Here is a 25,935-nt window from a genome sequence, read left to right on the forward strand (position 1 = left end):
TATTCAGTGAGTAGTTCAGATATGCAATTCAGAGTTCAGATATGCAATTCAGAGTTCTGCTTGAGCAAATAGTCAAATAAACTTCCCCTGAATATCACTGAGAAAGAGAAATTCCTCACCTGTCAGTTCAAATCAGATAGAAAAGAAATACATATTGACTGAACCAGACAAAACAAACAATTGCTGCAGGTCTAATTAGTGTATCTGACAGAAAATTGCATTGCGATCACTCTGATTTTCATTTCTTTCTTTCCCCTTCTTGGAAAAGAAATAGCTATCCTGCAGTTCTGGTATTGACACTTTAATACTTGGCAACCACAGCAGTGATTGTTCTTGAGCTATGTATAACGCTCTTGAGACAGCTTTCGCTATTTCTTCCAGATGACCAGCCTGAGACTGATAAAGGTTGCTCTGCAGGGGAAAGCCCATAAGTGTCAATTGAACTCAAAGGATTTGGCACTTTGCAGCACTAAATATCATCTATTTGGTCTGTGCCCAGAAGAAGGGTGGGGGAGGGGGGGCGAGTATTTTAACCTTACCCACCTACCCACCTGGCAGGCCTGAGTTAAAATGCTGTTGGGGTCCGATTGACATCATCGGATCCCGATTAGTACATTTGAGAAGAACTCCGGCAGCTTCAGCCTCCTGCTCAGAACAAGAGGTTAAAATTGGTCATGGCAGGATCCAGGTGATTTTACAGTGCTTAAGTAACATTGGACATTTTAACGCCCGATTTCAAAATGCCAATGGTATACTGCATAATGAGTGCTCGATTGCAATGCCTGCTGCCCACCCAATTACCACAGCAAACCAAAATCAGCCCCCGTGGGTTTTGTCTCCCACACATCAGGCCATCCAATGAGAAGGCAGCAGCACCAAATCCCTCAAATCAATTGTGAACCTGAATTAGGAGCCAGATAAACGCCTGAGATAACACTGGGATAGAAAAGCTAGCTGATTAATCATCAAATTACTGTAGATTTGGATGTTACTGACAGAAAAGCCAATTTGATTGGCCAGGAGCTGCATACCTCTCTGCAAGGACTGAGAGAGAAGGCAACACTGGAAGGGTTGGCCATGTCCCCCCCCTCCCACCCACAAGAGGTGCCAGAGCATCATCATGGGTGGGAGGAGATAGCTTAATGCTGGCAATACCAATCAGATACCACAGTCTCAGATGTGGCTAATTCGTAAACAGGACCTCACAATGGATAACCCAGGGATGTCTATGACCATCAGGAGCTGAGAATGTCTTTGTGATTGCGCAGAATAATGCTGCACAATATGAAATGATGGGCATCGATGGTGGTGGAGGAAGTGCTGAGAACAGTGTCACTGAAAGTGTTTTGGGCCAGTTTCTTTGGTACTTCTAAATGGATGAATATCTGGAACACCAATATTCCAGACTGAACTAGTAATTCTGGATCTACTTCCTTGTTGTCGGTGTCTGTGTCTTGCTCTGGCCTTGATTTCAGATTGTCCTCCTTCTTCTCCTACATGGTTAGACCTTATTGTATAGCAAGTTGTGAAGTATGCAGCAGACACTGGTGACCTTGGAAGAGCTGAGGAAATGGGGCTGTACCATAAGGTAAGCCCAATTTGTTGAGACTTTGGAAGTGCTGTTTCAAAATTCCAATCGTATGCTGCATAATGATCTTAGTGTTTGCATGGATTAGTTGCATCTGCTCTATGCTAATGTCCATGGCTGGCATAAGGATATCATCCAATACTGAAGAGAGTAGCTTTGTTCTCCTAAGAGCCATCCTTGCAGTATGCCTTCCCCATCAAATAAGGGTAACACAGATAACTGTTACAAAATAAATGCATTGCAGAAGTTGAGGGAAATGATATTCAGAGTTTACTCCTTTCTGTTCATGGAGGCTGCAGTATTATGGGTAAGAATGTAAATGATTACACAGGTGCAACCAATCATCCCTTGTGCTTGTGGAAAGCCAGTAATGCTCAAACACATTGCCGTTGTTGGTTAGTGTCAAAAGTAATAAAGTCTTTAGCTCCCCTGAATAAAGCATCAGTCACCTCCTTGATGTATCTGTGATCTGAGCTGGGTAACACTGCAGATATCTCCAGTGCTAGCCTGGAAGGAACTGGAAGCATTAAAGTTGAGGGTCGCAATTACTTTGACTATCATTGGCAGTACTATCTGAATTGCAAATGTTGGTTAAAGGTCTTCTTGTAATAGATAGCACAGCTCAATCACTGACTGCCTGCTAAACCATAGCCTCCCAGGGCCATGTTCTTCACTGAATTCCAGGTAGTTTTTCCTGGGATAGTACAGCCAACGGGTGGCACAGAAGCAGGACTTTGGTGCCATCTGATATCTTTAGCAGGCCATTCCTAAGCCAAATGCAGGAGAACATTGAATGCAATTTCTACACAGCAATCTTCTGTCACAAAGAGCAAATTTGTCAGCTCCCCCACTGCTACTAAAAACCAGATGATTTTTCGGGACTATGGCATGATTCAGATGATGCCTCAGCTACAAACAAACGAATTATATGTGTGGAAGAAATGCATTGCATATGTGATGTGCAACATAGTAACACTTCAGGCAGGAGAAGACCTTTTGTCCATTCAGCCCATCTATCCACAGTATTCCCTTGATGCAAGCTGAGGAATATTGGCCGAATCGGGGAGCGATCCTGGTAAGGCCCATGCTGCACATGCCTGATGAGGCCGGCAACAGAACTGCTGGCCTCATTTGCTTGTTACCGAGGAGCTGCAGGCACCAGTCATGGCCCCAGAGGCAGCTCGCGGGTGCCAGGGACAGCAGAATTGGCTGGCTCAGATACCAGCCGGCAGCAACCCGCGGATTTAATGTGGATAAATAATTAATTAATATGGTAAGTAAAAAAGTTATAACGTGCCTTTAAGGACCAATGGTTTGGTTGCCAAGCACCTGCAGAAATTGACCGCAACATGCATACTGCAGTCAGTCACAAACCAATTTTGCAATGAGGGCCTCAAACAGGCCCTAAACCCTCTGTTTGCATATGCAAAGGGTCTAAAGCCCGTTTGAGACACATGCCCTGGACACCTATAGAGGAGTCTTTACCAATATGGCAGGCAGCACACTTCTGGTGTGGAATGAGCATGTGCACGCTGCCCGCTAAAATGGATCCTTAGGTGCCTGTTTCACACCTGTAAAATACCCATAGTGCCATCGGACTTCTAAGCCATAATTTGCTCTCCCTTAACCAGCAAATATGCCAGTATTAATCTTATTAATCAGTCTATGTCCTGATTACATATCGTAGCAAACAGACAGCCTGTCAATAACAGCCAAGATCACCACAACACACCTTCTATGCTAGCGCTAGGGACATCTACGTTACCCAGTTCACTGTCCACAGATAAATACATCACAGAGGTAGCTAATGCTTTATTCAGGAGAGCCAAGCACTTTAGTACTTTTGCCTCTGCTATCAGCAATACGACCACTGTGATCGACAATGCTGAGCAACACTCCTGATTTTGCTGCTGCTACTTTGCTCCCAATTATTGTCAACTCTGGTATATTGTGCTCCTTCCTTGGATATTCTGCATTTTACTCCTGTGGAAATAGTAAACATAGAAATTCCTCCCGCTATGTTTAACTCATAGCGACCCAGAATAAAATGGTTTCCCCAGTGTGTATATGGTATTATCATTTAATGTGTATGTTTCTAATTCACCATCTGTTACTGTATTAAAAATCTTATGTATGCTTGCATTTCCTGCCCACATAGTCCACCTCCTGTTGTAACGACATTTGTTGCACATTTTATATGAACATTGAACGTTGAAAATTCCTTTGTAATCAGATTCAGACAATTAGAATTTCCTAAGTAAACGGAGCCCAATAGTGCTATAGTTGCAGGTTGTGGCTGCTAGGTGGTGTTGTAGGTCCACTGCATCTTGTATCACGATTGACTCACTGTGAGCAACAACATGGGAAATCTGTTTGTTTTATTTAGAAATTAAAAATCAAAGAAAAACAAAAGAAATTACCCTAATGAGCTCCAAGCCCTGTAATTAGCAGTCTTCCTTTAAGCAGATTCCATATATTTTCATAAATCAAATATTAAAAATGACAAAGAGAGAAACATCAACAAACCTGGTAGCTTCATCCCCTTGATCTTTTCTTTAGATTTAGGAGGGGAAAAAAAGACAGCATTAATGCATTAATCTACAATCAACCTCTAAGATTTAAAAAAAGTCTAAAAATGAACAGAGAGATAGAGCTTTTGCACTGAATAGATCTTGTAACTTCCATTTAATCTTCAAACAAAATAACCTTACGAAATCTGTATGTCCTTATCGTAATGTGAGAAGTGCACCGTAAGCAGTCATTTCCCATCCATGATAATCAGAATGGAGAAATCATGCCGTCAGATGTGTTCCCAATTGTAATGCAGCTTTTAGAATTTATGAGGTAGTCAAAGATGGACTACTCTAATGCATGGTTTCATGGAACACACTGGGAGTGATTACAAACCAGCTTGAAAATGGAATTGATAACAAATGTTGCAACAGTGTTGTTTGGTGTGGTAGGATATCGATGCATGCTCACAATTACCCAAAATTGCTCCTCCCAGCCATACACCATCATGGGAGCCACTGATGAAGAAGTCAGTGTTTCGCCTACAAGGAGGTGTTAACAAACTACTCATTTAACTAATATAGGCTGAGTTGAAAACACCATTGAGAAAGGCCTGGCAGTGCATCATGCCTATCTTATTGGGACAGGGCAAGGTGAATACTACATATGAACATAGGAAGAAATCTAAAAGACAGGATTTTTAAAAAAAACTTTTAAATTGGGGTAAAAATAATTTTTTTAAAAATTCTGATTCAAAGACAAATATACATATAGATTTTGTGGAAGATTTTTTTTCTCCTTTCACTTTTGTCCGATTTCCTGAAGCTGCTGATTCCTTGCTGGGATACAATTCAATGGGTGAAGGTTGCCGACTAATGCCTTGCCCAAGAGGACCATTATTCATTTGTGAGGCAGCCTAGTTTAATGCAGGGGGCATCCTGTCCTCACCCAACATCTTTACCCATTACTTCTGGGAAGGGTTTCAGCTAATTTTCCCCACCCTTAAGGTGGGGATGCTGAGTGTAATTACAGAGCATCTCCCACTACCTTGGCTGAAATGGATTACCCGAGCATGGACCAGTGATCAAATTTGGGACTATCCCAGTCGCATGGCTCAGCTACTCACTGAATAAGTTCACTGATCCATTGGGGATGATCAAAAACCATTTTTAAACACACTGAAATGCATCATTGGAGAGTCTGAAGATGACTCATAATATCTTTCAGAGAAATTTCTGTCTCCCCTGTGGTGATTACAGTGCTCGTGTGCAGAGTCCCATTGTGAGAGAGAATTACTCGGCCTGTAGCTTTGTGATTCTGTTCAATCCTGCACATCTTGTGCTGCCACTACAACCCAAGGGAGAAGGGAAAACACAGATGGAAACTTGCATTAAACAGAACAGGATTCATGGATGAATATTTAGAATCTGCTCATGTAGTTAATTGACTCAGCATATTTCTGACTTTGCATTTACAATGAAAAAGTCTGAAATGTAACAGACATAATCACAAATGCTATTTGTGTTAGTGCATTGAGGTTGGTTTTGGTGCCAGGTGCAGGTTGATATGCAGGATTTCCATTTGTGCCAACACCGTTTATATTTTATTGTGACTATTACTGACAGTTAGGAACATAAGAAGCAGGAGTAGGCCATTCAGCCCCTCGAGCCTGTTCCGCCATTCAATGAGATCTGTATCCGAACACCATCCATACGCCGTGGCTCCATATCCTTTAATACTCTTGGCCAGCAAAAATCTATCAACCTCAGATTTAAAATTATCAATTGAGCTAGCATCAACTGCTTTTTGGAGGAGAGTGTCCCACTCTTCAACCATCCTTTGCATGTTCAATCTAGTGTTTCCTAACTTCTCTCCTGAATGGCCTGGCTCTGATTTTAAGGTTACGTCCCCTTGTCCTAGACTCCCCACCAGCAGAAAAAGTTTCTCTCTATCTACCCTATCAATTCCTTTCAAAATCCTAAAAACCTCAATCAAATCACCCTTTAACCTTCTATATTTCAGGGAATACAAGCCTAGTTTATATAATCTCTCCCCATAATCTAACCCTTGGAGCCCTGGTAACATTCTGGTGAATGTGCGCTGCACGCCTTCCAAGGCCATTATATCCTTTCTAAGATATACTGTACACAGTACTCCAGGTGTGCTCTAACCAGGGTTTTGTATAGCTGTAGCAAAAACGTCTTCCCCTTTATATTCTAGCCCTCTAGTTATAAAGACTAACATTCAATTAGCCTATTGATTATTTTTTATACCTGACCACTACATTTTAGTGATCTGTGTACATGGACCCCTAAATCTCTTTGGACCTCCACTGTTCCTAGCTTTTCACCATTTAAAATACTCGGATCTTTTGATGCAAAATGGATGACCTCACACTTACCTGCATTGAAATCCATCTGCTACAGTACCGCCTACTCACTTAATCTATCAATGTCTCTTTGTAGTTTTATGCTCACATCTACACTACTTACTATGCCACCAATCTTTGTGTCATCGGCAAATTTGGATATAGGGTTCTCTATTGTGTTATCTAAGTTATTAATAAATATAGTAAATAGTTGAGGCCCCAGCACGATCCTTGTGGGACACCATTAGTCACTTCCTTCCAATTCGAGTACATATTCATTATCCCTGCTCACTGTCTTCTATCGCTCAACCAATCTTCTAATCAGGTCAATAATTTGCCTTCAATTCCATGAGTTTTAATTTTAGCTAACAGTCTCTTATGTGGAAGCTTATCAAATCCCTTCTGGAAGTCCATACAAACTACATCCATAGACATTCCCCTCTACTATTTTAGTTGCTTCTTCAAAAAATTCAAGTAGGTTCATTAGCCATGACCTACGCTTTACAAATCCATGTTGGCTCTGTCTAATCAGCTGAAATTTCTCTAAATGCTCAGTCACTCTGTCCTTAATTACAGATTCCAATAACTTCCCCACAACAGATGTTAGACTAATAGGTCTATAATTTCTTGGTTTCTTCCTCTCTCACCTTTCTTAAATAATGGAGTTACATTTGCAATTTTCCAATGTAAAGGGACAATTCCTGAATCAAGAAAACTTTGGAAAATTATGGCTAAAGCATCTACAATTTTCTTACCTACTTCCTTTAAATCCCTGGGGTGGAAACCATCAGGTCCTAGAGAATTGTCAGTCTTTAGTGCCATTATTTTTTCTAATACCGTTTTCTTCCTTATGTTAACTTTTGTGAGTTCCAGTCCTTGATTCATTATTAGTTTCCCTGGTATATTATCCTCTTCCTCTATTGTGAAGACTGACACAGAGTAATTATTCAACAAGTCTGCCATTTCCTTACTTTCATTTGCAATATTACCTGCATCTGTTTTTAAAGGGCCCACATTACCCTTGACTACCCTTTTTCTTCTAATATGATTGTAAAAACTTTTTGTGTTAATCTTGATATCCCTTGCAATTTTCTTTTCATACTCCCTTTTTGAAGTTCTTACTATCTTTTTTGTCTTCCTTTGCTGTTCTTTATATCTCTATAAGTCCCCTGGATCTGCACTGTTCTTTGCACTTTTGTATGCTCTTTCCTTTAGTTTTATGTTATCTCTCACCTCTTTTGTTGACCATAGCTATTTTATTTGGTAAGTAGAGCTCTTGCCATGTAGCGTTATATACTGGTCCTGTATTGAGCTAAATTCTTTTTTGAACACCTCCCACTGTTCATCTGTAGTTTTGATCTATTTGCTGTTGTCAGTCTCTGTCTCATCCCGTTAAAGTTAGCCTTACCAAAATCTAGAATCTTAGTAACTATGTTAAGTTTCTCATTTTCAAACCTAACATTGAATTCAATCATTTAAAAAAAAATTGTTCATGGGATGTGGGCATCGCTGGCAAGGCCAGCATTTATTGCCCATACCTAATTGCCCTTGAGAAGGTGGTGGTGAGCCGCCTTCTTGAACCGCTGCAGTCCGTGTGGTGAAGGTTCTCCCACAGTGATGTTAGGTAGGGAGTTCCAAGATTTTGACCCAGCGACGTTGAAGGAATGGCAATATATTTCCAAGTCAGGATGGCGTGTGACTTGGAGGGGAACGTGCAGGTGGTGTTGTTCCCATGTGCCTGCTGCCCTTGTCCTTCTGGATGGTAGAGGTCGCGGGTTTGGGAGATGCTGTCGAAGAAGCCTTGGCGAGTTGCTGCAGTGCATCCTGTGGATGGTACACACTGCAGCCACATTGCGCTGGTGGTGAAGGGAGTGAACGTTTAGGGTGGTGGATGGGGTACCAATCAAGCAGGCTGCTTTATCCTGGATGGTGTCGAGCTTCTTGAGTGTTGTTGGAGCAGCACTCATCCAGGCAAGTGGAGAGTATTCCATCACACTCCTGACTTGTGCCTTGTAGATGGTGGAAAGGCTTTGGGGAGTCAGGAGGTGAGTCACTCGCTGCAGAATACCCAGCCTCTGACCTGCTCTTGTTGCCACAGTATTTATGTGGCCGGTCCGGTTAAGTTTCTGGTCAATGGTGACCCCCAGGATGTTGATGGTGGGGGATTCGGCGATGGTAATGCTGTTGAATGTCAAGGGGAGGTGGTTAGATTCTCTCTTGTTGGAGATGGTCACTGCCTGGCACTTGTCTGGCGCGAATGTTACTTGCGTGTACTTACTTGTGTGATCATATTATGATCGCTGTTGGATAAATTATGATTACTGTTAGATTATTAACTAAATCTGACTCATCACTCATTGCTAAATGTAGTATGGCCTTTTGTTGGTTCTAGAACATATTGCTCCAGAAAACTATCTTGAATACACTCAAGAAATTCACTACCGTACTGACTTGAACTACTCTGCTCTTCCAAATCTATATGAAAATTAAAGTCTCCCATGAAAACAACTCTGATTTTGCTACAAACCTCTGTAATCTCTGAATTAATACATTCTGACACTTCATTACTGCTATCAGGAGACCTGTAGACAACTCCCATTAAAGTTTTAAGTCCTCTCTTATTCCTCAATTCTAATAAGTTTTAATCCACTTGGATCCACAGTAGGTTTAGCTGGTACTCACCCATCCCATACAGATATTTTCCAGTCTGTAATGGTTCCAACATAAATATCCCCTTCTTGGTAGTGTTAAAAGGAGATTCTTAGAGAAAATGTCAGTGTTTCCCTGTGGTGGAGGTTGTCTGCAGGTCAGATTGCAGCAGGTGGCACAACTCCTTCACTGCCTTTCTGGTGAACCTCAGGCAGTTCTCTTCAGACATTCTCCTGTAGGGTCTTTAAATGGCTGCATGGGTAATGACGGGTTTTGACAGTGCAATTCTGGTGCAAACAAACCTCCCTCACATGGCTTCTTTCATCCTCTTTTTTCACCTCCAAAAACTCAAGCAGAAAGGAGCACTTAACACAATACCGTCCCCACCACTTACCATGGGCAGTCGCCTATATCAGGAAAACAGAGCGAACCATTTACCATCACCAGAGGAGTGAATTACAAAGGCACCGCTTTAACTCCTTATACACGCCGACTATTTCGGGTAGTTCAAGCAGCTTCAATCAGCTGTTTGCATCTCGTGAAAGTGCAATTACCTTAGTGATGGGTCTGTATGTAAACGGAGACTTCAGTTTTTCTTTCATTGGTTGTCTTTTCGTGATTTATGTGACTTGGATCAGGCCCCCTTGCCGCCTCCGCACCCCCCACAGGCCTCTAGAGCTCCTGGCGACTGCTCTGAGCCCTTCTTGCCGGCTGATTTTCCGCCATCAGTGGCTGGGATAGAGCCGCATTTCTTGGGCAGGAGCTCGGCCTGGATGTTGGGCAGGACACCGTCCTGGGCGATGGCGGCACCACCCATCTTGTTGAGCTCTTCGTCGTTGTGGATGGTGAGCTGCAGGTGGCAGGGGATGACCGTTGCCCTGCGCTGCACTGCGTTGCCAGCTCCAGGATCTCAGCCTTCAAGTACTCGAGGATGGCGGCCGAGTAGACTGGGGCCCCAGCACGCTCGGTGTAATTACCTTTGCGGAGCAGGCGGTGAACACAGCCGACTGGGAACTGAAGGCCGGCCCGAGGCGAACATGTCTTGGCTTTCACACAGGCTTTACCTTTGGAAGGAGGTGAGAACTCTCTTTAAATTTTTCTGTTACATTGTCCACCACGTATAGCGGACAAATTGCCTTGACACCATTGTGCCCCCTATAAGAAGTGGGGGCTGTACCCATTTCATCAATTTGTTGCAAGCTAAAAATACCTAAATTCCCCTTTGAGAAGACTCTTCCTGAAAGGCTTGAACGTTTCTGACCTTTTATGCCTGCCATATATGGGAAGGCCATGTGCACTGCATGATCTTGTCAGAAAGAACAAGATCTCGCACCAGCTCTAATTGAAATCTAATTTGTATATGATTGAGTATTAAAATGTCATACCTTTTAACACGTTAAGTGTTTATCCATTAATATCACCAACAGCAGTTCCTAGGCTTGTCCATTTTCAAACAATATATAAGCAAGTGTCCATCTGCAAAAAGGCTTAATAGCTCTTAGCAAATCCCCTGCTAGGAGAGACCTCAGCCCTGTCAATGGTTAATAGTTCCCAAATGTACTGAACTGTGTCAAATTTTCAATGTATGTAACGCAAGTAACTCGTAATGTGCCATCCACCCAGTACTGTGCCTAAATCTGGGAAAGCTTGTAATTCTTGTCCAACTCAGTAAAAAAAAACTCAGATACAAAGGGGGCAATTTTCAACTGCCAGCCGCCCATTTCCTGCCTGAAAAATGGGCGGCTAGCAACTGGAAATTGGGGGTCGGGGTGTGGCACTTCAGCTGCCTCATTGATGCCCAAAGTCCGCCTGATGCAATTTTCAGGCGAGCTTGTAAATTGGCAAGCAGCCTACGTGCGTCCAGAAGGCGGGAGGCTGCTCAAATATCCAAATCGGGGTCTTATGCCAGTTGTAGGACCCCAATTGCAATTCTCAGGTGCAAATGGGCAGAGCTTGCGCGGTGCCCAGTAGAAACAGCCCAACAAACTTTGAATTATTTTTGGAGGGGCCAGGAGGACCAGTTCAAGGCCTCCCCTGGGATCACCTCTTGCTCCCCAGACCCGACCTGCTGGCTGATTACCCTCCCTCCCACAACCAGTGAGCTGCAGTGGGGCACCTGTTTGATGCCAGCAGCTTACCAGTGGCAGTCAAATGAAACTCAAACCGAGAATGGTTCGGGCCTCCTGACCCTGGCAGTGGGCAGTCAACACAGCCGCTCCACTGACTGTGTGCCCGTTTCAGGCATGAGTTGAAGATTAGCCCCAAAGACCCTTCATTAGCTTTAATGTAATTTTATTTTTTGCCCTTTTCTGCTGATTATTTTTAAAAATATATATACACTACAGCATTTGGTGCAAATGACATCAGGGCAAGAACTGAGTTGGAGTTTTATACTTTGTTCATACAGTATTATGATTCAGGCTAAGCAACTGAATCCACATGGGTAGATTGATTGGCACTGCCAAGTTTATTCTGGTGGGCAGCTCCAGGGTCTTTATTGAATATACATGCAGAGCAATGGTTGGTGCAGTGGGTTAGACACTAGCCTTTCAACTCTGATCCCTGGGTTCAGATCCAGCCCAGTCTATGTCTGCTAGTTATAAGATCCTATCTGAAATAAGATTGGTCAGTCTCAATCCAGTCCCTAGTCAGAGAGGCCACAGGATGACTCCAGAACACTGCAGTCATCTTGGGGAAATGATGACAAGTACTAGGTTTAATTTTGAGCTGCAATAAAAATGTAGCAAAGTGTATTTTTTGTCAGACCTGCCCAGTGCCCAGGGAGCAAATTTTGACTTTGGGTGACAGTGTAAAATGGATGATAGCGAATCAGCAGCCCATTTTACATCTCTCCCGATTTTTATTTCCGTTGACTTCAACGAAAATAAAAATCAGGAGAGATGTGAAACAGACTCCCGATTTGCAATCAACCATTTTACATTATCGCCCAAAGTCAAAATTAACCCCTAGGCATAACAATTATTCATTTTGGTTTGAAATGCAACCTATTTTGATGCTAGTTACAGTTAAAATAAAATAAACAGAACTCTGAATGTCTATATCATCCATGCTGATCATCATCGTCAGCACTGAACATTTCCCAGTGTCGTCAGGGGTTCGAATGAAGGGTCTCTGCCAAAACGTTAACCCTCTTCTCTTCTTAAAATGCTGATGGCCCTGCTGTGAATTTCCAGTATTTTCTGGTTTTATTTTTGAGCCACTCTCTTTAAAATAACACTAGGAGAGCTTTTTGTGTCTGTCTGCCTGCTGAGATTGGCAGCTTTCTTGAGAATCTCAAGAGTCAAACCGCACAAAGAGAGATGTGTAAGTGGTTTGCATGATGTGAATGACAATTGTACTTCAAAAAAAATAAAAGACATGCACACCATTGGAGAAGTGTGAAAATTGAGCTGTCAGTATTTCAGATTTGTCAACAGCATTTTGTTATCTGCGCCATCATAATTTAACACAGAGATTGTCTCCCCCCTCCCATAAAAGCTCACCAGGTAAAACTTCAATAAAACCTTCCGATTGTCAGAGTCGGTAATTTTAATATTTTTCTGAGGTAACATTTACTGAGCTGTTTACCCTGGTAAAACCTACTAAGCTTTATAGGTAAAATACATGTTCAAATGTGGGAGTTGTTTAACTTAGATGCTGAAAAAAAGCACTTGGGGTATAATTTCTGCAGGGGTTCTCCCAATCGTTTGCCATAACATTAACGGCCACTTATGCCGCTTCTCTGGGGTTTCTGCTGATGTTACGGCAGGAGATCTGTAGAACCCATGCGGACATTTTACACTGTTATCTCTGTAAAGCAATTGCTGTTTAAATGGGCCTAAAATGTATTTTTAAAAGACTACCTGAAGACATCTGAGTGTTTGTGTGTATATATAGCTGCTGTAATTGTTTTAATTACGTTGTTTTAATGTTGGAAATGGTTTCCCGATTATATTATTGAACTTACAATACTACACGTTTTCATTGCTTCCCAAAATAATCTTAATTTGAAAAAAATCAGTTCAAATTCCATTAATTTTTCAGAAACAATAAAGTAGACTATTGTAATTGTTAACACAGAGCTATCAGCTAGCCATAGTGGCTGAGTGTTAGATCCAACTCTACTCAGCTAATGCACCAAGCTTTGCACTTATATCTAAGTATTTTTTAAAACATAGGGACTGACTTCTTATTTTTTAAGAGGGCAATTTGAGAACAACATTAGAATTAAATAAAGACAATTGTGAAGTTTTACAGCTTTAAATTCTCCATTTTGAGAGCATTTTTTATTTTATATATGAGAATTCCTGTTTGATGCTTTTTAAGCTTAAAATTAATCAGATCGTTATAATTGATAACTTTAATTACAATTGAAACAGACATGAAAATATAACTCAAACAAAACATAGTAATAAAAATGTGGAAAATGAGTGACCTATGTACCTACTTTTTCAAATATTCAAGGCCTTCAAAACTGGCTTCCATGTTGCTACGCAAACTGAATTCTCATCAGGAGCATAATAACGCCATGCACACTAAAGTTTTAAGATAAACAATCAATTTGGGAAGGGAATGAAGGCGAAAAGAAAACATAATAGTAAATAAAAAGTCAGTGAATTGTGCATTTTTTGTTTGTAGAGTTGAACTGAGCAGTGGCATACATGCCTGAAGAAAGGAATTGCTATGACAGTTTCGTAATATCTCCAGGTGGCAGCAAGATCATTCCTGTTGAGGTTTGTGGCGTAAAATCTCCACGCAGTCTGCATCAAAACAAAAAATGGAAAAAAAGATTTTACAAAAGATAATGTCAATCAATATTTTTTTCTACACAACTTCTCCCTCATAGACTATAGAATTGAATGCAATGTGCCTTTAACCTGGCTAGTCAATCTCCCATGGGGTTGCACACATCAAGCTGGGGGGCACGCTGGATTGAAATAGGGCACACAACAAATCGAAACTGGAAGAACACAGTCGCATGATGAGCTCATCTCAGGAAAACCCATGAGCAGGAGCATCTATTCTGGCTGTGAGGAATAACGTAAGGGACAAAGAGCATTGTCGACTGTTCAGTGGGAGTACCCATCCCACTTTCAGCATCGAGTTAGGACTTCCAGTCTGAGTAAAATATATTACCTTTACTCCTTTGGTCAGACAGTGTCATTGCCTGTAAGTGTAGAGATTGAGGCAGGAAAAACACACTGCAGCTCCAGGGGAGCCTGGGCCATATGGTGGCTCTGTGGAATTGTAGTCCTGGCACTGCGTCCTGAGAGGCAGATGGACAAAATGCAAGACAGATTTTGTCCAGTTCTTTCAAAACAAACATTTTTGAATGACCATTCAGAAAACTAATCAGGTTGTTTCCTATTTTTATTGGAATCATACATGGAATGCACAGCAACCAATGTTGCAGCGGACAAACGCAATCTGAGGAGGAAGGGAGGGATGGTGAATTATGGGATTTCTTCTCCTGAAGAAAGTTGCAGTGGTTTCTGGAAACTGTAGTCCTGGGGATGCAGATGAGAAAATCTAATACAAATCTTACAAGGATATTTGCTGTAGGGAGGATGCCGTGGGAGTCTGGGATACTCAGAGGCCTAGCAACTTCCATTGTACTACATGTGATGGAGGGCAGAGTTGTTGGAGTTAAGTTTATTGGTAAGTTTGTGATTTTTTTTGTCAATTTTTGATGTTTGTTGTATGATAAGTTTTACTTTTAGGATTATGCAATTGGATGAGGGAGAAACTGTCATAACAACTATATGTCAGGGAATTATTTTCCTGGAATGTGATTAAGAAATGCGTTTTTTAGTGGAATGTGATTGGAGAGAAAATTGAAATTGGGAAGAAAGATTTTGTTCAATATGATTGATGAATAACAAATGTAGAAAATAACTAACTAAAGAGGAGATGGTTAACCAATGAGACAGAAGGAACAGTTACACAGGCTCAATGGTCACAGCGTAGATGACAGGTACAAAAAAATGTAGTTTTTTCTAATTTTCCAACAGGATTTCATGAGGAGCGCTATAAAATTTTCAGTTTGCTATACAGGATCCAGGAAGATTCCCCCTTTTCTTTGACTCCAATTTTATTGGCCCGGGAAGAACGGTTCACACTGTGCACTGTCTATCAGTTGGGAGAATGAGTCGGTCTGGACCCTGGTTAACTCTACATCTGCTCTCACTGATACTCCATCAATAGGCAGCTACATTAAGCAGCTATTGCAGTCCTTCCCATTTCCCCCAGGTGAAGTATGCTACTCCAATGAGGGGCCCATCTGGTGGCTCCAACCGCCTGGCTTGCCAGAGGTTGGATTCGAGTGTTCAAATTTTAGCTTTCATCCCTGTTTCTTATCTCATCAAAAATATCCTGTATCAAACATTTGTTTGTCAGACCTGAAAGCACTGGAGTGCACCTGTCCAGCTGTGTGTGTGCGTATGTGTGCGTGTGTGTCTGTGCGTCTGCATGTGTGTGTGTCTGTGTGCGTGTCTGTATCTGTGCACATACGTGTCTGTGCGTAAGCATGCACTGTCTGGAGTTTAGATAAAATTAAGTCAAGTTTTACATACCAGTTGATAGAAAATTTTAATTTGCAGTGAAGTTCAGTCCAATTTGATAAAGATTAAATACTAAATGCCACTGAAGTTTTGTGAGTCACTATATTTTTGTAACTTTTCATGTAAGTGAAATTGTAATGCAAGTTTAGAATCAGTGTACTGTGCTTATATCATCACTGAAGTGCTGGCAAACTAATACTCCCAACAGATCAACACTGCCACCAGCAGGAATTTAGTGGTATTACTGCAAAATAAAAACACAAAAAATTGCAAATGCTGGAAATCTGAAATAAAAACAAAAAATGTCAGAAGTACACAGCAAGTCAGGCAGCATATAAAGAGAAAAGACAAGTTATGATAGTTTTGATGATGGGTACACCCCAGAATGTCATAACCTGTCTTTATCTTTTCAGTTGTAAACAATTTTACAACACCAAGTTATAGTCCAGCAATTTTATTTTAAATTCACAAGCTTTCGGAGGCTACCTCCTTCCTCAGGTTCACCTGAGGAAGGAGGTAGCCTCCGAAAGCTTGTGAATTTAAAATAAAATTGCTGGACTATAACTTGGTGTTGTAAAATTGTTTACAATTGTCAACCCCAGTCCATCACCGGCATCTCCACATCATTATCTTTTCAGGTGCTACCATCACAACTCTGGAAAACAAATTTGTGATATTCAATGTTGTGAATTTATTCTAAAATATAAAAATGAAGATTAAGAAGCCTAGACCTAGAAAAGAGTCATATCTAACAGTAGAATCTTCCTATTTGGCTGCTGTATACACTGAATCCTGGACCACACCAGAGGGGCAACTAGATATAAAGAGTTGGGTGGGGGGGAGCATCAGAGTATTTCTGAGGGTTTGGTTTTAAGTCCCTCCACCTGGCTGAAACCAAGAGGAGCAGGAGTGCTCCCCCAGGCCCCACAAGGAAATCCCTGGGTGATCTCTCCCCGCCTGGGAGTCCTCCTCCGAAGCACTTACTTTGTGTCGAGGAATGCACTCCTGGGTACCAGCGGAGGCCTCGTGCCGCCTGATTTTAAAGGCCGGGCAGCTGCTACTTGCCCATTTAGGTCGGGAAGTCGGGAGACGGCATGCTAATGAGGCCCAGACGTTAAAATCGGCCAAGTCAACTTGCTATCGCTCGCCTTGCCAGGTTCTCACCCTGGAGTTGGAGCAGAGTTCATTTTGTGGGGGGTACACATACCCTCAATGGTTGCACCTATATCCCACATGCCCCAACATGTGCCCAGTGGTTACAGCTCATGGCCCTTCTGAGCAGGGCAATAGCCACGGGAATCAAAAAGCTTAAAATTCTTCAGTAATTCCTCGGAAGCTGCATTTGATTTTTGAGATTTCTCCACCTCCAACAATTACAATGATGTTTATGCTCTGATCAAATTTAACACCCAAAGTCTATGTTAGACAAGTCATGCACCTATCCCTTTCTCTGAACACTAGTCCTCCTTATTTGGGCATGAGCCAAGGTCGACAGCAGTTCCTTGGCATGGGAGTTGGATGAAGGCCATTTATGGCTCCTTCAGCTTTCAAGATCTCAGTCCAGAGGCATGACCACAGCACATGCTTTTTGGATGCATTTCTGCGAGCATGTGTCGGACAGATTTGGAATGTTCAGAATTTAACCACGGGAGGGTGTAGGATTCTGAGCTGCCCGTCTCTTATTCTGCTGCAGATGAAGATCAAAAGAGTCAGTTTCTGGAGTCACCCTCCAGTTTCCCATTAGGGGTGGTTCAGGTTACAATCACGTGCTACGTGGGATTTCTTTGTTTCCTGGATGTTGTAAAGGACAGTGTGGAGTGGAGGGTGGGGATGTGTCTGGATGTTGTGGAGGACAGTGTGGAGTGGAGGGTGGGGATGTGTCTGGATGTTGTGGAGGACAGTGTGGAATGGAGGGTGGGGATGTGTCTGGATGTTGTGGAGGAAAGTGTGGAGTGGAGGGTGGAGATGTGTCTGGATGTTGTGGAGGACAGTGTGGAGCGGAGGGTGGGGATGTGTCTGGATGTTGTGGAGGACAGTGTGGAGTGGAGGGTGGGGATGTGTCTGGATGTTGTGGAGGACAATGTGGAGCGGAGGGTGGGGATGTGTCTGGATGTTGTAAAGGACAGTGTGGAGCGGAGGGTGGGGATGTGTCTGGATGTTGTGGAGGACAGTGTGGAATGGAGGGTGGGGATGTGTCTGGATGTTGAAAAGGACAGTGTGGAGTGGAGGGTGGGGATGTGTCTGGATGTTGTAAAGGACAGTGTGGAGTGGAGGGTGGAGATGTGTCTGGATGTTGTGGAGGACAGTGTGGAGTGGAGGGTGGGGATGTGTCTGGATGTTGTGGAGGACAGTGTGGAGTGGAGGGTGGGGATGTGTCTGGATGTTGTGGAGGACAGTGTGGAGTGGAGGGTGGGGATGTGTCTGGATGTTGTAAAGGACAGTGTGGAGTGGAGGGTGGAGATGTGTCTGGATGTTGTGGAGGACAGTGTGGAATGGAGGGTGGGGATGTGTCTGGATGTTGAAAAGGACAGTGTGGAGTGGAGGGTGGGGATGTGTCTGGATGTTGTAAAGGACAGTGTGGAGTGGAGGGTGGGGATGTGTCTGGATGTTGTGGAGGACAGTGTGGAGCGGAGGGTGGAGATGTGTCTGGATGTTGTGGAGGACAGTGTGGAGTGGAGGGTGGAGATGTGTCTGGATGTTGTGGAGGACAGTGTGGAGCGGAGGGTGGGGATGTGTCTGGATGTTGTAAAGGACAGTGTGGAGCGGAGGGTGGGGATGTGTCTGGATGTTGTAAAGGACAGTGTGGAGCGGAGGGTGGGGATGTGTCTGGATGTTGTAAAGGACAGTGTGGAGCGGAGGGTGGGGATGTGTCTGGATGTTGTGGAGGACAGTGTGGAGTGGAGGGTGGAGATGTGTCTGGATGTTGTGGAGGACAGTGTGGAGTGGAGGGTGGGGATGTGTCTGGATGTTGTGGAGGACAGTGTGGAGTGGAGGGTGGGGATGTGTCTGGATGTTGTAAAGGACAGTGTGGAGTGGAGGGTGGAGATGTGTCTGGATGTTGTGGAGGACAGTGTGGAGTGGAGGGTGGGGATGTGTCTGGATGTTGTAAAGGACAGTGTGGAGTGGAGGGTGGGGATGTGTCTGGATGTTGTAAAGGACAGTGTGGAGTGGAGGGTGGGGATGTGTCTGGATGTTGTGGAGGACAGTGTGGAGCGGAGGGTGGGGATGTGTCTGGATGTTGTGGAGGACAGTGTGGAGTGGAGGGTGGAGATGTGTCTGGATGTTGTGGAGGACAGTGTGGAGTGGAGGGTGGAGATGTGTCTGGATGTTGTGGAGGACAGTGTGGAGTGGAGGGTGGGGATGTGTCTGGATGTTGTGGAGGACAGTGTGGAGTGGAGGGTGGGGATGTGTCTGGATGTTGTGGAGGACAGTGTGGAGTGGAGGGTGGGGATGTGTCTGGATGTTGTAAAGGACAGTGTGGAGTGGAGGGTGGGGATGTGTCTGGATGTTGTGGAGGACAGTGTGGAGTGGAGGGTGGGGATGTGTCTGGATGTTGTGGAGGACAGTGTGGAGTGGAGGGTGGGGATGTGTCTGGATGTTGTGGAGGACAGTGTGGAGTGGAGGGTAGGGATGTGTCTGGATGTTGTAAAGGACAGTGTGGAGTGGAGGGTGGGGATGTGTCTGGATGTTGTGGAGGACAGTGTGGAGTGGAGGGTGGGGATGTGTCTGGATGTTGTGGAGGACAGTGTGGAGTGGAGGGTGGGGATGTGTCTGGATGTTGTGGAGGACAGTGTGGAGTGGAGGGTGGGGATGTGTCTGGATGTTGTGGAGGACAGTGTGGAGTGGAGGGTGGGGATGTGTCTGGATGTTGTAAAGGACAGTGTGGAGCGGAGGGTGGGGATGTGTCTGGATGTTGTAAAGGACAGTGTGGAGTGGAGGGTGGGGATGTGTCTGGATGTTGTGGAGGACAGTGTGGAGTGGAGGGTGGGGATGTGTCTGGATGTTGTAAAGGACAGTGTGGAGTGGAGGGTGGGGATGTGTCTGGATGTTGTAAAGGACAGTGTGGAGTGGAGGGTGGAGATGTGTCTGGATGTTGTGGAGGACAGTGTGGAGTGGAGGGTGGGGATGTGTCTGGATGTTGTAAAGGACAGTGTGGAGTGGAGGGTGGAGATGTGTCTGGATGTTGTGGAGGACAGTGTGGAGTGGAGGGTGGGGATGTGTCTGGATGTTGTGGAGGACAGTGTGGAGTGGAGGGTGGGGATGTGTCTGGATGTTGTGGAGGACAGTGTGGAGTGGAGGGTGGAGATGTGTCTGGATGTTGTGGAGGACAGTGTGGAGTGGAGGGTGGGGATGTGTCTGGATGTTGTAAAGGACAGTGTGGAGTGGAGGGTGGAGATGTGTCTGGATGTTGTGGAGGACAGTGTGGAGTGGAGGGTGGAGATGTGTCTGGATGTTGTGGAGGACAGTGTGGAGTGGAGGGTGGAGATGTGTCTGGATGTTGTGGAGGACAGTGTGGAGAGGAGGGTGGAGATGTGTCTGGATGTTGTAAAGGACAGTGTGGAGTGGAGGGTGGGGATGTGTCTGGATGTTGTGGAGGACAGTGTGGAGTGGAGGGTGGAGATGTGTCTGGATGTTGTAAAGGACAGTGTGGAGAGGAGGGTGGGGATGTGTCTGGATGTTGTGGAGGACAGTGTGGAGTGGAGGGTGGGGATGTGTCTGGATGTTGTGGAGGACAGTGTGGAGTGGAGGGTGGGGATGTGTCTGGATGTTGTGGAGGACAGTGTGGAGTGGAGGGTGGGGATGTGTCTGGATGTTGTGGAGGACAGTGTGGAGTGGAGGGTGGGGATGTGTCTGGATGTTGTGGAGGACAGTGTGGAGTGGAGGGTGGAGATGTGTCTGGATGTTGTGGAGGACAGTGTGGAGTGGAGGGTGGAGATGTGTCTGGATGTTGTGGAGGACAGTGTGGAGTGGAGGGTGGGGATGTGTCTGGATGTTGTGGAGGACAGTGTGGAGTGGAGGGTGGGGATGTGTCTGGATGTTGTGGAGGACAGTGTGGAGTGGAGGGTGGAGATGTGTCTGGATGTTGTGGAGGACAGTGTGGAGTGGAGGGTGGAGATGTGTCTGGATGTTGTGGAGGACAGTGTGGAGTGGAGGGTGGAGATGTGTCTGGATGTTGTGGAGGACAGTGTGGAGTGGAGGGTGGGGATGTGTCTGGATGTTGTAAAGGACAGTGTGGAGTGGAGGGTGGGGATGTGTCTGGATGTTGTGGAGGACAGTGTGGAGTGGAGGGTGGGGATGTGTCTGGATGTTGTGGAGGACAGTGTGGAGTGGAGGGTGGAGATGTGTCTGGATGTTGTGGAGGACAGTGTGGAGTGGAGGGTGGGGATGTGTCTGGATGTTGTGGAGGACAGTGTGGAGTGGAGGGTGGGGATGTGTCTGGATGTTGTAAAGGACAGTGTGGAGTGGAGGGTGGAGATGTGTCTGGATGTTGTAAAGGACAGTGTGGAGTGGAGGGTGGGGATGTGTCTGGATGTTGTGGAGGACAGTGTGGAGTGGAGGGTGGGGATGTGTCTGGATGTTGTGGAGGACAGTGTGGAGAGGAGGGTGGGGATGTGTCTGGATGTTGTAAAGGACAGTGTGGAGTGGAGGGTGGGGATGTGTCTGGATGTTGTAAAGGACAGTGTGGAGTGGAGGGTGGGGATGTGTCTGGATGTTGTAAAGGACAGTGTGGAGTGGAGGGTGGGGATGTGTCTGGATGTTGTAAAGGACAGTGTGGAGTGGAGGGTGGGGATGTGTCTGGATGTTGTGGAGGACAGTGTGGAGTGGAGGGTGGAGATGTGTCTGGATGTTGTGGAGGACAGTGTGGAGTGGAGGGTGGGGATGTGTCTGGATGTTGTAAAGGACAGTGTGGAGTGGAGGGTGGGGATGTGTCTGGATGTTGTGGAGGACAGTGTGGAGTGGAGGGTGGAGATGTGTCTGGATGTTGTGGAGGACAGTGTGGAGTGGAGGGTGGAGATGTGTCTGGATGTTGTGGAGGACAGTGTGGAGCGGAGGGTGGGGATGTGTCTGGATGTTGTGGAGGACAGTGTGGAGTGCAGGGTGGGGATGTGTCTGGATGTTGTGGAGGACAGTGTGGAGTGGAGGGTGGGGATGTGTCTGGATGTTGTGGAGGACAGTGTGGAGCGGAGGGTGGGGATGTGTCTGGATGTTGTGGAGGACAGTGTGGAGTGGAGGGTGGAGATGTGTCTGGATGTTGTGGAGGACAGTGTGGAGTGGAGGGTGGGGATGTGTCTGGATGTTGTAAAGGACAGTGTGGAGTGGAGGGTGGAGAGGTGTCTGGATGTTGTGGAGGACAGTGTGGAGTCGAGGGTGGAGATGTGTCTGGATGTTGTGGAGGACAGTGTGGAGTGGAGGGTGGGGATGTGTCTGGATGTTGTAAAGGACAGTGTGGAGTGGAGGGTGGGGATGTGTCTGGATGTTGTGGAGGACAGTGTGGAGTGGAGGGTGGGGATGTGTCTGGATGTTGTGGAGGACAGTGTGGAGTGGAGGGTGGAGATGTGTCTGGATGTTGTGGAGGACAGTGTGGAGTGGAGGGTGGGGATGTGTCTGGATGTTGTGGAGGACAGTGTGGAGTGGAGGGTGGGGATGTGTCTGGATGTTGTGGAGGACAGTGTGGAGTGGAGGGTGGGGATGTGTCTGGATGTTGTGGAGGACAGTGTGGAGTGGAGGGTGGGGATGTGTCTGGATGTTGTAAAGGACAGTGTGGAGTGGAGGGTGGGGATGTGTCTGGATGTTGTGGAGGACAGTGTGGAGTGGAGGGTGGGGATGTGTCTGGATGTTGTGGAGGACAGTGTGGAGTGGAGGGTGGAGATGTGTCTGGATGTTGTGGAGGACAGTGTGGAGCGGAGGGTGGGGATGTGTCTGGATGTTGTGGAGGACAGTGTGGAGTGGAGGGTGGGGATGTGTCTGGATGTTGTAAAGGACAGTGTGGAGTGGAGGGTGGGGATGTGTCTGGATGTTGTAAAGGACAGTGTGGAGTGGAGGGTGGGGATGTGTCTGGATGTTGTGGAGGACAGTGTGGAGTGGAGGGTGGGGATGTGTCTGGATGTTGTAAAGGACAGTGTGGAGTGGAGGGTGGGGATGTGTCTGGATGTTGTAAAGGACAGTGTGGAGTGGAGGGTGGGGATGTGTCTGGATGTTGTGGAGGACAGTGTGGAGTGGAGGGTGGAGATGTGTCTGGATGTTGTGGAGGACAGTGTGGAGTGGAGGGTGGGGATGTGTCTGGATGTTGTGGAGGACAGTGTGGAGTGGAGGGTGGGGATGTGTCTGGATGTTGTAAAGGACAGTGTGGAGTGGAGGGTGGGGATGTGTCTGGATGTTGTGGAGGACAGTGTGGAGTGGAGGGTGGGGATGTGTCTGGATGTTGTAAAGGACAGTGTGGAGTGGAGGGTGGGGATGTGTCTGGATGTTGTAAAGGACAGTGTGGAGTGGAGGGTGGGGATGTGTCTGGATGTTGTGGAGGACAGTGTGGAGTGGAGGGTGGGGATGTGTCTGGATGTTGTGGAGGACAGTGTGGAGTGGAGGGTGGGGATGTGTCTGGATGTTGTGGAGGACAGTGTGGAGTGGAGGGTGGGGATGTGTCTGGATGTTGTGGAGGACAGTGTGGAGTGGAGGGTGGGGATGTGTCTGGATGTTGTGGAGGACAGTGTGGAGTGGAGGGTGGGGATGTGTCTGGATGTTGTGGAGGACAGTGTGGAGTGGAGGGTGGGGATGTGTCTGGATGTTGTGGAGGACAGTGTGGAGTGGAGGGTGGGGATGTGTCTGGATGTTGTGGAGGACAGTGTGGAGTGGAGGGTGGGGATGTGTCTGGATGTTGTGGAGGACAGTGTGGAGTGGAGGGTGGGGATGTGTCTGGATGTTGTGGAGGACAGTGTGGAGTGGAGGGTGGGGATGTGTCTGGATGTTGTGGAGGACAGTGTGGAGTGGAGGGTGGGGATGTGTCTGGATGTTGTAAAGGACAGTGTGGAGTGGAGGGTGGGGATGTGTCTGGATGTTGTGGAGGACAGTGTGGAGTGGAGGGTGGGGATGTGTCTGGATGTTGTGGAGGACAGTTGGAGTGGAGGGTGGGGATGTGTCTGGATGTTGTGGAGGACAGTGTGGAGTGGAGGGTGGGGATGTGTCTGGATGTTGTAAAGGACAGTGTGGAGTGGAGGGTGGGGATGTGTCTGGATGTTGTGGAGGACAGTGTGGAGTGGAGGGTGGGGATGTGTCTGGATGTTGTAAAGGACAGTGTGGAGTGGAGGGTGGGGATGTGTCTGGATGTTGTGGAGGACAGTGTGGAGTGGAGGGTGGGGATGTGTCTGGATGTTGTGGAGGACAGTGTGGAGTGGAGGGTGGGGATGTGTCTGGATGTTGTGGAGGACAGTGTGGAGTGGAGGGTGGGGATGTGTCTGGATGTTGTGGAGGACAGTGTGGAGTGGAGGGTGGGGATGTGTCTGGATGTTGTAAAGGACAGTGTGGAGTGGAGGGTGGGGATGTGTCTGGATGTTGTGGAGGACAGTGTGGAGTGGAGGGTGGGGATGTGTCTGGATGTTGTGGAGGACAGTGTGGAGTGGAGGGTGGGGATGTGTCTGGATGTTGTGGAGGACAGTGTGGAGTGGAGGGTGGGGATGTGTCTGGATGTTGTGGAGGACAGTGTGGAGCGGAGGGTGGGGATGTGTCTGGATGTTGTGGAGGACAGTGTGGAGTGGAGGGTGGGGATGTGTCTGGATGTTGTGGAGGACAGTGTGGAGTGGAGGGTGGGGATGTGTCTGGATGTTGTGGAGGACAGTGTGGAGTGGAGGGTGGGGATGTGTCTGGATGTTGTGGAGGACAGTGTGGAGTGGAGGGTGGGGATGTGTCTGGATGTTGTGGAGGACAGTGTGGAGTGGAGGGTGGGGATGTGTCTGGATGTTGTAAAGGACAGTGTGGAGTGGAGGGTGGGGATGTGTCTGGATGTTGTGGAGGACAGTGTGGATTGGAGGGTGGGGATGTGTCTGGATGTTGTAAAGGACAGTGTGGAGTGGAGGGTGGGGATGTGTCTGGATGTTGTGGAGGACAGTGTGGAGTGGAGGGTGGGGATGTGTCTGGATGTTGTGGAGGACAGTGTGGAGTGGAGGGTGGGGATGTGTCTGGATGTTGTGGAGGACAGTGTGGAGTGGAGGGTGGGGATGTGTCTGGATGTTGTAAAGGACAGTGTGGAGTGGAGGGTGGGGATGTGTCTGGATGTTGTAAAGGACAGTGTGGAGTGGAGGGTGGGGATGTGTCTGGATGTTGTGGAGGACAGTGTGGAGTGGAGGGTGGGGATGTGTCTGGATGTTGTGGAGGACAGTGTGGAGTGGAGGGTGGGGATGTGTCTGGATGTTGTGGAGGACAGTGTGGAGCGGAGGGTGGGGATGTGTCTGGATGTTGTGGAGGACAGTGTGGAGTGGAGGGTGGAGATGTGTCTGGATGTTGTGGAGGACAGTGTGGAGTGGAGGGTGGGGATGTGTCTGGATGTTGTGGAGGACAGTGTGGAGCGGAGGGTGGGGATGTGTCTGGATGTTGTGGAGGACAGTGTGGAGTGGAGGGTGGGGATGTGTCTGGATGTTGTGGAGGACAGTGTGGAGCGGAGGGTGGAGATGTGTCTGGATGTTGTGGAGGACAGTGTGGAGCGGAGGGTGGGGATGTGTCTGGATGTTGTGGAGGACAGTGTGGAGTGGAGGGTGGGGATGTGTCTGGATGTTGTGGAGGACAGTGTGGAGTGGAGGGTGGAGATGTGTCTGGATGTTGTGGAGGACAGTGTGGAGCAGAGGGTGGGGATGTGTCTGGATGTTGTAAAGGACAGTGTGGAGTGGAGGGTGGAGATGTGTCTGGATGTTGTAAAGGACAGTGTGGAGTGGAGGGTGGAGATGTGTCTGGATGTTGTGGAGGACAGTGTGGAGTGGAGGGTGGGGATGTGTCTGGATGTTGTAAAGGACAGTGTGGAGTGGAGGGTGGGGATGTGTCTGGATGTTGTGGAGGACAGTGTGGAGCGGAGGGTGGGGATGTGTCTGGATGTTGTAAAGGACAGTGTGGAGTGGAGGGTGGGGATGTGTCTGGATGTTGTGGAGGACAGTGTGGAGTGGAGGGTGGGGATGTGTCTGGATGTTGTAAAGGACAGTGTGGAGTGGAGGGTGGAGATGTGTCTGGATGTTGTGGAGGACAGTGTGGTGTGGAGGGTGGGGATGTGTCTGGATGTT

The 25,935-nt window shown here is 46.6% G+C and overlaps 1 protein-coding gene across 1 annotated transcript in view; it reads right to left on the reverse strand.

Moving 5' to 3' along the window:
* kcnq3 (potassium voltage-gated channel, KQT-like subfamily, member 3) overlaps positions 1-25,935 on the reverse strand; it is a 398,610-nt gene that overhangs the window by 45,806 nt on the left and 326,869 nt on the right. Inside the window, exons 8-9 of the mRNA XM_067979766.1 lie at positions 13,782-13,876; positions 4,115-4,141 (exon numbers count right to left, since the gene is read on the reverse strand). Coding sequence (XP_067835867.1) covers positions 4,115-4,141; positions 13,782-13,876 — 122 coding nt within the window. The remainder of the gene's footprint in view (positions 1-4,114; positions 4,142-13,781; positions 13,877-25,935) is intronic.

The sequence above is a fragment of the Heptranchias perlo genome, chromosome 3, assembly GCF_035084215.1.
Source record: "Heptranchias perlo isolate sHepPer1 chromosome 3, sHepPer1.hap1, whole genome shotgun sequence".
NCBI classification, from domain to species: domain Eukaryota; kingdom Metazoa; phylum Chordata; class Chondrichthyes; order Hexanchiformes; family Hexanchidae; genus Heptranchias; species Heptranchias perlo.